General features: G+C 32.2%; 2 protein-coding genes across 2 annotated transcripts; one reads left to right on the top strand and one right to left on the bottom strand.

The window, feature by feature from the left end:
* Positions 1 to 518: 518 nt before the first annotated feature.
* On the bottom strand, positions 519 to 1,232 carry LOTGIDRAFT_216005 (hypothetical protein). Its single transcript, XM_009057562.1, has one exon. The coding sequence runs from the start codon at positions 1,115 to 1,117 to the stop codon at positions 911 to 913; it is 207 nt and encodes a 68-aa protein (XP_009055810.1). The 5' UTR covers positions 1,118 to 1,232; the 3' UTR covers positions 519 to 910.
* Positions 1,233 to 1,357: 125 nt separating this feature from the next.
* LOTGIDRAFT_203973 (hypothetical protein) lies at positions 1,358 to 8,094 on the top strand. The gene is made up of 17 exons (XM_009057561.1): positions 1,358 to 1,445; positions 1,787 to 1,851; positions 2,207 to 2,275; positions 2,577 to 2,713; positions 2,931 to 2,994; positions 3,227 to 3,325; positions 3,591 to 3,731; positions 4,020 to 4,062; positions 4,184 to 4,266; positions 4,492 to 4,547; positions 4,851 to 4,938; positions 5,286 to 5,315; positions 5,524 to 5,607; positions 5,820 to 5,900; positions 6,101 to 6,226; positions 6,685 to 6,716; positions 7,432 to 8,094. Exons 1-17 carry the CDS (start codon positions 1,416 to 1,418, stop codon positions 7,494 to 7,496), a joined length of 1,293 nt encoding a protein of 430 aa, XP_009055809.1. The 5' UTR covers positions 1,358 to 1,415; the 3' UTR covers positions 7,497 to 8,094.
* Positions 8,095 to 9,715: the final 1,621 nt, after the last annotated feature.

Here is a 9,715-nt window from a genome sequence, read left to right as displayed (position 1 = left end):
TCTCTTCTGTGGTTTTCTTGACCTTAAAGACATCATGTTCCACATTTATTCCTGATTAAGAAAATTTGCTACCCAGATCACTGCAAATGTTATAGATATATCAATTTGAGGATATCAACAGTATAGTTAAAAATATAGCTGGGTCTAGAGCAAATCTAGTTATGTCTCTATGTTGAACAACCACAGAAAAAAGGAAGTTCGAAACCCGCTGACTTTTACCAAGACTCCATGCAATACAAATATCTATTGTGTAACAATATGCTTGTTGCAGATTAACCCATACCCAACCTTTATTATTCATTTGATTTCCGTCGCAAGAAGACATTCAGTCAGAGACACCAAGGTTCATGCTCAAGTCCTAGTAGAGCTGCAGAAACTGTGGATATAGCTTTTTAAGTCCGACAAGATGGACATATCTCTGGTCTTTACTTTGGATAAATAAGCTCATTTATGAAACAATTTTTTCTGTGATATAGAAAGATGTGGAATTTCAACATAAAAATCTGAAAAATAGAAAGGATGGTCTTATATTCATTTATTGGTTCAAAAAGGCTTTTGTACAAAAAGTTTATTACAAATACTTTACTCTCTATTTAGTCTCTAGAAAGGCATCTAAAACACGCAATTCTATAACTTATACTTATAGTAAAACACATTGTATTTTAATTTGACACTGTTCAACGTCTTTTGTATCTTTATTCATCTATAACAATTGTCTATTTTATCAACACAAATTTTACAGCCTAAAAACAAAGTGTCAATGAGAAGAAAAACCAATGACATTACTTCTTCTTTCAATATCCAGCAATCAACGAGCTCATTCCAAATTTTAATTTCAAACATTTGATTCCTGTCTGTTTTAATGCCCGAATACCAATTCAAATCAATTTTTAGTTAACATCTCTACACGTCACACAACTTTCAGTTCTTTTGAAGCTTTGATGTTGTCATCAAGCAATCGTTTGTTGTCCTCCTTTCTCTTTTGACGTTCAATGTCTCGATCCACTCCTTGCCTCATTCGTATTCTTTCTGCTCTATGGTTATAATTCACAAATGCTATCATACTGACAGTAAACACTATAGAGGAGGCCAATGTGATTTTAGCTGTCGTAGACATTGGTGTAGTATTTTAGTTATTATCTACAGAACTGTAATTAGATCAAGTGAGACGGGTCAACGGGTCTTGAAGAAATAAGTTGTTGTTTTGTTTTCTTGTTACATAATGCTGCGAGTTATTTCCCTTCCTTATTTTGTGGACAGCCAAATCAAACTCACAATAAAATTTTCTCAGCGATGGTTGACCATAAATATAATGCGAGTTATTTCCCTTACTTGTTACCATGACAAAAGCCATCATGGCTGCCAAATGAAGTGAAATTAAATAATTTATTTTTTCTTCATAATTTTTAGAAGAAATGGCCAAGGTTGCGACAATTACCGAAAATGTTAGTTTTTATGAAAATGTCGCTACTATTTTTGAATGAATTTAAAGGGATGCAGTACTCAAATTCTTATTGTAATAGCTGATGGCTAAAAAATGGAATGGAATGGAAAAAAATACTTCTTGATTATGAACATTGAACTTTCCTCTAGTGCTCTCTTGTGGCGTGTTAGAATTCGGCCATTTTTACATGATTATGAAAGAATTCTGCATTAAGATATGTGATAATTTCGTCCTTTGCCTGTCTTATCTTATTATTTACGCTAGTTAGCAGGGTTACTCAGTTTGTGCAGCATTGGAATAATCAATTATCATTGAAGTAACCTATTGACATATTATTTGTAGAACCTCCAACCAACAACTGGAAAGTGGGTCTGGAAGGAAGAAACATATACACTGGAATTTGTCAGGTGGGTTACTTTACTACAAACTGAATAGATAGAATGAAAAGAAACATATGCACACTCCTAATTATATTTACTCACTATAAAACCTGAAATTTTAGAACTTTATGGTGGTCAAGAAGCTTATTAAAAGACTGGTTTACAGTAAGATACAGTAAGACTAGAAATACCTGTAACTTTTGTTTTTTTGGGGGGATTTTTTCATCTGTTGGACCTTTGGCTTAAAAGTCATCTATGCTCTTTTGCAATTTTGGAAACTAAACCCCTCCAATTCTAAATGTTGTAATAAGGATTTATCTTTATCTATAGATTACGAAACGTTGGAACTTATATAAAATATTGTTTTTATTAATTTTAACAGCCATCATCCCGATAAACAAGATAAACGAAGAAAGAATAAAGGTCATCATGAAAAAAATAGAATGGAAAGGTGAGAATCTTGTGTCTTTGTCTTGATCAAGAACAAAATGTGTCTTGGCTTTCAACATGTGATCAAGGGCAAAAAGTTAGGCTGTATATAGAACAGATAAGACTGGAAGTGAACGTTAACTTTTCATCTATCAACCAAGGATAGATTATTGTCTAGAGTGTTAAATCAAGGAGTAGGACTCTGTTTCTTAAAAACCTAAAGATTAAAGAATTAATCGCAACTGTGAATCTTACATTAAAAGAAAACATACTTAGGATAAAATACAACCTATATGTTAACAACATTTTTTCTTGTCTTTTAGGACAGCTTCCGGTATCCCAAGACAGATGGCAGGAAAAGGTGGGGGTCTGGCAGCTGGAAGAGCCAACAATAGTAAATCACCTAAATCTAATCGTAGACATACTGAACATGATAAGGTTATGTTGGAAGATATCAAACGTAAGCCTGATATTTTGATGCATTTCTATATTACATTCATGTGAAACATCAAATCTTGATAAATACTATATAAGCTTATGCATCATACTTGGATGCTTTGCTTTGTGTGAACAATACTTGATATTGTAATCATGAAACATGCAGTTTTATAAATGTTATGGGGATGATGTTTTTTATAAAACAACTATTGAAAATGATATTATGATATATATTTTAGGGGTAGCACATAGTATGATGTCAGAAGTTGATGTTATTCCTGATTCTTTCAATATGTTATACAGGTAAATAAAATATTGAAGCATCTTCTACATCTGGTAATTTTGCTGCAGATAGCTTCAGCTTTTAAATGAATAATTGTTTATTGTTACAGTTTTCCTTTGTTGTCACCACAAATTCAGTAAGAAATACAACTCAATTCTGTTTCTGTTTAAAAAAAATTGGCTTAGATACTGGCTAGCAAATAGTTAGAACTCTATCTTGTGTGTTATCATTTATTAACCTTTATTATTTCAGTACAGATGAGTTTGATCATTTTCTATTAAATCTGATTACTTATTTTAATGGATTCTTTGAGAAATTAGCTCAGGGCAACAAGAAGAATCCTATGTACATGTAAGTAATTTTTATATTATTTCTATTGTACTATGTTGTTGATATTCTGTCCTATCCTATCCTTAAGTTTCCTGTAAATTTAGGCTATTTATAATTTTTGGTATGCTCAATGTCAAATTTAGCAAACCTTTGATTAAGTTTCAGATAGGTTTTATTTCTATCCATGATTTTGTTTGTACTAGGATGTTCATTTTGTAAGTTGTATTATGTCTGTCAAATCAGTTTAGCATCTCTATTATATTGTTTTTGATTCTATTTCTAATAGAGAACCAAGTTTAGCTGAGAAGAAAGCCTACGCTGAATCGTGTGAAAGACTAGCAGTAGCCCAGAAATTACTAGGAAGAGCGTACTGTATACTCGTGTTAGGACTGGGTCTGGAGAAACAACATCACATGTCTTGTGGAATGTAAGTCACCATTCTTATGTTTCTCATTATTTCTAAATTTAGTGTTGGTCGATGAATTCGAAAACCTTACATCCCAAACCTCAGAATTTCAAATTTTATTACTTCTCAAACTTAAGGGGTTGTCAAGGAATTTTTAAGTTATTTTATGTGTTTCTGGGCCATCAATGGATACTATTTGCATTTTTTAAATATCAGTGTCCTTGATGCACATAAAATATTAAGTAAGCCCATTTATAATCCCTTAAAAAAGACATTGTTAAAATAATGATTTGATCTTGTATTTTGTAGGTCTAGAGTATCATCAACATATCAAGATAGATCAATGTTTGAGGTAGGGTTAACTAACATTTTGTCTGCTTCTCTAGAGAGTACTGACTTCTCCATTAATGATTCCTTGTCATGCAATTTACATGTCTGATTTGTGTTACAACCAATACTGTTTTTGTTTTCAGTCATTTTATAATTTCTGTACATTTGTGGTGTGGATAACATTTAGAAGAAAAGATTTTGAAACAGTGAAAAAAGAAATTGGAAGGTATTTCACTGAATTTTTTATTGATTAAAGTAACAAGAATTTTCCATTCAATTTTCACGGGTCTGTTTCACAAAAAAAATTTTTTTTATCACAAGTCTATTTGCTATTTCTCAATTTATAATTCCACACTTGAGACTGAGATTTTGGAGGAAAGGGGGCCTGTATAAAAAAGGAAATGACCTGTAAATTACGGTGTTCAAACTTGAAAATATTTTTATTTTGTAGAATGTTAAGATCAGATACATTCAATCCTGCTATTAGAGTCAAATATGCTCCAGAAGGTAAATATGATTGTCTTTCTAAGATTGTATATGATATACTGTATAATTAAGAAGAAAGTGAGTATATATAGTGTTACCCTCCTCTTACCCTGGAGTCAATCTGGAAAGTCTGTCAAATAATGCTCACCCCATTTTTCTAGATGCAGGTTGGAGGGGCTGACATGGAAAGTTGGGATGGGACAAAAGACTGAGGCATTGTGTGCTTCAGGTTGTGCACGTTCAAGATATCTTTAAAGTTAGAAGTTGAAAAAGAGTAGACCCTCTATCTTTTCAAAATTTACCTCATAAGTTCTTGTTTTCTAGAACAAAAAGAAACAGATGAGAAAAAAGAGGTTAAAAAAGAAAATACTGAAGTAAAATTAACTCCAGCTGAATATCGTAGATTACATCCGTAAGTTTGTTTTTAAGTTTCTGATCCAGAATTTTTAAACTTTGAGACAAAAAGAAAAGTTAAAATTTTTGACAATAAGACAGATGTGTTTGTGTATATGGCCAGGGCGTATCTAGAAAATTTGACGAGGGGGTTGGGCAAAAATGAGAGTTGTCTCTCCATTCAGGCCAAAGGGTCGAAGTCCCTTGAGGCCGGAGTTCTGAAGGGACCCCACAAAGCCAATAGATTCCAGATGGCGGGAGATTAATGAGAGCTTAAAGATCTTTCACAGGCTTGAGGGGGGCATGGCCTTACCCCTAAAAAAGCCACTGTGTATGTCATTATAATATAATGTTATCTATTTGTAGGAAGAGGCCTGCTATCAAGTCAATAGTCAAGTAAGTATCTCAAGATTTTAATTAATAATATAATGATTTTAATCTCATGCGTCTCCAAGTCAAATAGACATTGAAACAGAATAAGTTATCATACTATTTAAAGAATTTGTAGAACAGAAGGATGTGATTTATATGAATTCATTGACACAAGCAATGAGTTAAAATATTTTTCCCATGTAAAATAAGCTTATGTTGGTTATTTTTACAGTCAAAGATCTCCAGCCATTGTTTCCCTATTACCTTCACCAAAAGAAGAGGCACATTGGTTGTTCGTAAAAAAGCCTCATGCAAGGTAAGTGTATGCATTAAATTCTATTATTGTTAACAAACTTCTGTAAGGATTCATACAATCTATAGTCTCCTAATAACTTGGAAGAGAACAGCACCAAAGCATAAGAATTGACCATGATATAATAAAAATTATTATGTAGTAGACAAATTTTTGACCAGTGCCCTATTAAAATACTATGTGAAACTATATGTAAAAATATTTTGTAATGATAGTATTGGACATAATGAAGATTTAGGAGATCAAGAAGAATTATCAATGGAAGATAATCTCAATATTACAATACAAAGATACAGGTAGGTTTCTCATTACACGTCAGTATTGTATAGCCAATAATAATATCTAAGGGTCTGTGCAATGGTAAAGTTATAAAACACCCTCCAAAAAATGAGGATCAGACCAAAGCTTCTAACTGGCATCACATGAATCTCAACTCTTGAAAATATTACAGTTCAGTTGGGTTGTGATTATAAAGCTTGATCTATGATTATTTTAGAATGGGTAGTTTAAGTGTTGGTATACTAGGTGAACCCTATAATCAGTTTAACTCTGTCACACTAACACCGGTCGGGGCAGAGAATGAAGATGAAGAAAATGAAACTGGAGAGGTAGACGGCAAGACGTAAGTATTTCTTGGACAAATTTTATTCTTGATAGTCAAAAACTGTTTTATATGATTTATTGGTGATCTTAAATGTTTTCTCTCAGTAAGAAAGGCTTCAGAAAAATCACTGATCACTGAAGAGAGATACAATTAAGTTACAAAGAGAAAGCCTACGCTAAGACTGTATTGTGGTACTGTGTAGGACACAGGGACATAGTAGAATATCAGGTAATGTCTTGATGGATTCACTAATGGTTCAAATTTGTATAGATACCAAATAAAAAATTTGGCTTTGATCATTGTAAAATTCTCAAACACTGGCAACCTGAAAATACATCAGGATGAACTTCCATGAAACTAGATATTTGATATCCAACCCTTTACAGTGTTAATATCATATACTATGTCTTAGTAACTGTGTAAGACCAGAGTTGTCATGCTAAACATATTAATGTGAGGTATAATATTTATTACAGTACTACTGAAGATAGTGGAGAGACAGCTCCAGGTAAGATTCTATCATTTTATTCAATATTGACAATAATAAAATATTTTCATTGCTTAAAATAGTGCTCTTAAAGATGGGTTTCCTTATTTTTTAGTGTCAAATCAACCAAACTATTTGATGAATTGGTGTTTCTAAATATATCATGTATTCTAAATCATATCTTTATGTTCTTATTGCATATAATTAAGACTTTTAACCAATTATAAATGTCCATGTATGTATACAGTCTGGATAAACAAAAAATGACTTGATCGGTCACTCATTGGAATTCTGCTGGTAATTCTCTTCTAATTTAGCTAATTATGAATTAATTATGGACATGTGAGACAAACTGTCAAAAGTCATTAGAACGCTTCAACTTTCCATTAATATAAGTACCCGGTATTAGCATTTTAATTTTCATAAATGAAAATAAGAGAACCCAGCTTTAATAGTACTGATAGTAAGGGACCAGCCCTTAATAATTACCTACAGGTGTGACTTTCAAATAGGAAAAGTACCTAATCAAGGCATCAAGGGTTTGTAATCACGTGACATTGTAAAGCTTAACCCAGAGCTGACAAGTAGACAAACCAAAATATCATCATTATTTCAATACGTTGTTCTACAATAATATCAATTTACAAACAAATTTTAAAATATTGCTGGAAATCCTGAATATCTGAAAGATGCTCATATTAATTAATTTTTGACTTGAGTTATCTTTTATTTTCAGATCATAATAGTAGGCAGCTAACTGCAGCATCTCAAATTACAACAGAGGCATTGTCAGAAGTTTAATGGTTTGAAACGGAGGCTCAGAGACTAATAATCACATCTAGAGATCTAAAACATGAGCATTCTATTTTTATCTTACTTCCTCTATAGACCCACCTGTCAAAATATCATTGTCAAAAAGCACCAACCACAATAATGGTGAACTGTATCAGTAAATGTTAAAAGCATCACAGTGAAATGAGTTAAAGGGACAGATGTGCCATTTTTTTTTTTTTACTTTAGTCTCAAAAGTCTTAGTTGAGCTAATAAGTAATAGTGTTCACAGCTCACCATTGATATTTGAGCCTCCAAATTCATGGTGTCCTGAATTATCTGCGATTGAATGTTGAAATGACGACTCATCAATTTAAAATACTCTGTGATATATAGAAATAGTGAGTAAAATTCCTAGTTTGAAGAATTTTTAAAGAATTATTTCTAGTACTTCTGAAGACTTGTTACATATATTTAAGACCAAAATGAACCCTTAAAAATGGCGCTACTGCCCCTTTAAATAGAGCAAGTGTTGAAAGATGTTTTATTTATTTTATCATTTTAATCATCTCTGTTAAACCACAAACTGTGATATTGTATATACAAAAATTATAACTTATCAAGTTTTGGGCATTTTATTTGGTATATGAAGAAGAACCTGGTTGTTTCTCACAGTAATGGAGGTGATCAGTTCTGGAAGTCACTTTGGATTTCATCTTATATTTTAATTAGATTGAATTCTAAAGGTGCCCGCAAACAAGCGGTCTTGGTCGAAGATTTTTGTCTCCGACTTGAATCTTGCTTGATCAACAAGATGGAAAACGATCGACTGGAGATTTTTGTCTCTTGTGCCAGTGCCAGTTGTTGAAACTCAAGACAAGACTTTACATTGTATTTTACAAATTTCACCAGGACAGCAGCATTAGCCAAATATTTTGTTATTTTCAACTGTAATGGGAGATCACAATTAAAAAAATATATCTACTATTCGACAAATTAAAATTTTTCTCTCATTTCGAAACTATTCAAGATAAAATTTTAAAGCTATGTTATTTGTCTCAGAATAACTTCCAAATTTCCTGTGAAAATAACCCACGAAAATTGCCCTCTGTAAAATGATAATATAAATTTTTGTTTTTTTGTTGGCAGTATCGTCAGCCAGACTACAACTTTTTGAAGTTGATATTTCAAGTCATACAAAATTAATTGGCTAAAGAGGTCAGGCAGTATTTTTCAAATTCTTTGAGATTCAAAAGTTTTTCTAGCCTTTGTTTGTCTATCAGGTATATAAATGATATATTTTAAATGCAGTCAAATAACATTTCTAGGTCCTTCGTAGCTAAGATCTTTGTAAGTTTGTTAGTGAAACATGCGTAAGATGCTTAAGATGATCGTAGTTGAATATTTTGTCGTTAACTTATGCACTTTAGTGAAACGGAGGCCAGTTCAGTTTGTATTTAGGTAGTTTATGTATTAATGAACACAATATACATTCAGTTGACAAACCCAGTGCTACAGTGGCATCAGGTGTTCAGGAAGAGGAAGCATCCTCTGCCTTGCTAGCAACACACACCATATTTTAATGGAGATACTTCCAGGACAAAATTTCATGGCCAAGACTCATGACCCAAGTCGAGGCTCAAAATTCTTTTAATGAACATGCCTCCACCACTGTCTTCTTTAATGTATAATTCAGTCGATCAATCAAACAAAGTTATCTGAAATTTATATATCTTTAATATGTAACATGACTATTTTAACAACAAACACTCCGTCCTTAGTCCTATTATTATTTCTTTTCGTTCCGTTGTTTTATTAGGTTTTATTTATAATATAACCACTTCAGTTAGGGTCTAAAGACAGTACTCTTGAACGTTTGTCAAATTAACCTTTTGACCTAACCTGATAAACACTTCGTCACAAAATGCCAGCGCTGGAGGGTGGTAAAAATTTGATTGGTTAACGCAGTCGTCATCGCCTTAGGTCAAAAGATCAATTTGACGAACCCTCAAGACTTCGACTTCCCTCCAACTGTAGTCGCTTTATTAAAAATAAAAGCTAATAAAAAAAACAGAATGAAAGTTTAGTCTAATTCTAATTAAACTGCATTTACACAAAACTGAGCTTGTCTAATCATTTTTTTCATGAACATATTTAAAAATACGATGTTGCAAGAATAAGTAATAACCTAATTATGTGATAATAAATGTATTCATTAGTAAGGATTATCTGTTGATTTCAAACAGAAT

The sequence above is a fragment of the Lottia gigantea genome (genome assembly GCF_000327385.1).
Source record: "Lottia gigantea unplaced genomic scaffold LOTGIsca_30, whole genome shotgun sequence".
Classification (NCBI taxonomy): domain Eukaryota; kingdom Metazoa; phylum Mollusca; class Gastropoda; family Lottiidae; genus Lottia; species Lottia gigantea.
This window is presented reverse-complemented; position numbering and strand designations above follow the sequence as displayed.

Coding starts and splice junctions, on each gene's coding strand:
- LOTGIDRAFT_216005 (XM_009057562.1), bottom strand. CDS start 1,117: ATGTCTACGACAGCTAAAATCACATTGGCCTCCTCTATAGTGTTTACT.
- LOTGIDRAFT_203973 (XM_009057561.1), top strand. CDS start 1,416: ATGGCCAAGGTTGCGACAATTACCGAAAAT. Junction 4,267..4,491: donor GTGAAAAAAGAAATTGGAAG/GTATTTCACTGA, acceptor TTTATTTTGTAG/AATGTTAAGATCAGATACAT. Junction 5,316..5,523: donor GCTATCAAGTCAATAGTCAA/GTAAGTATCTCA, acceptor TTATTTTTACAG/TCAAAGATCTCCAGCCATTG.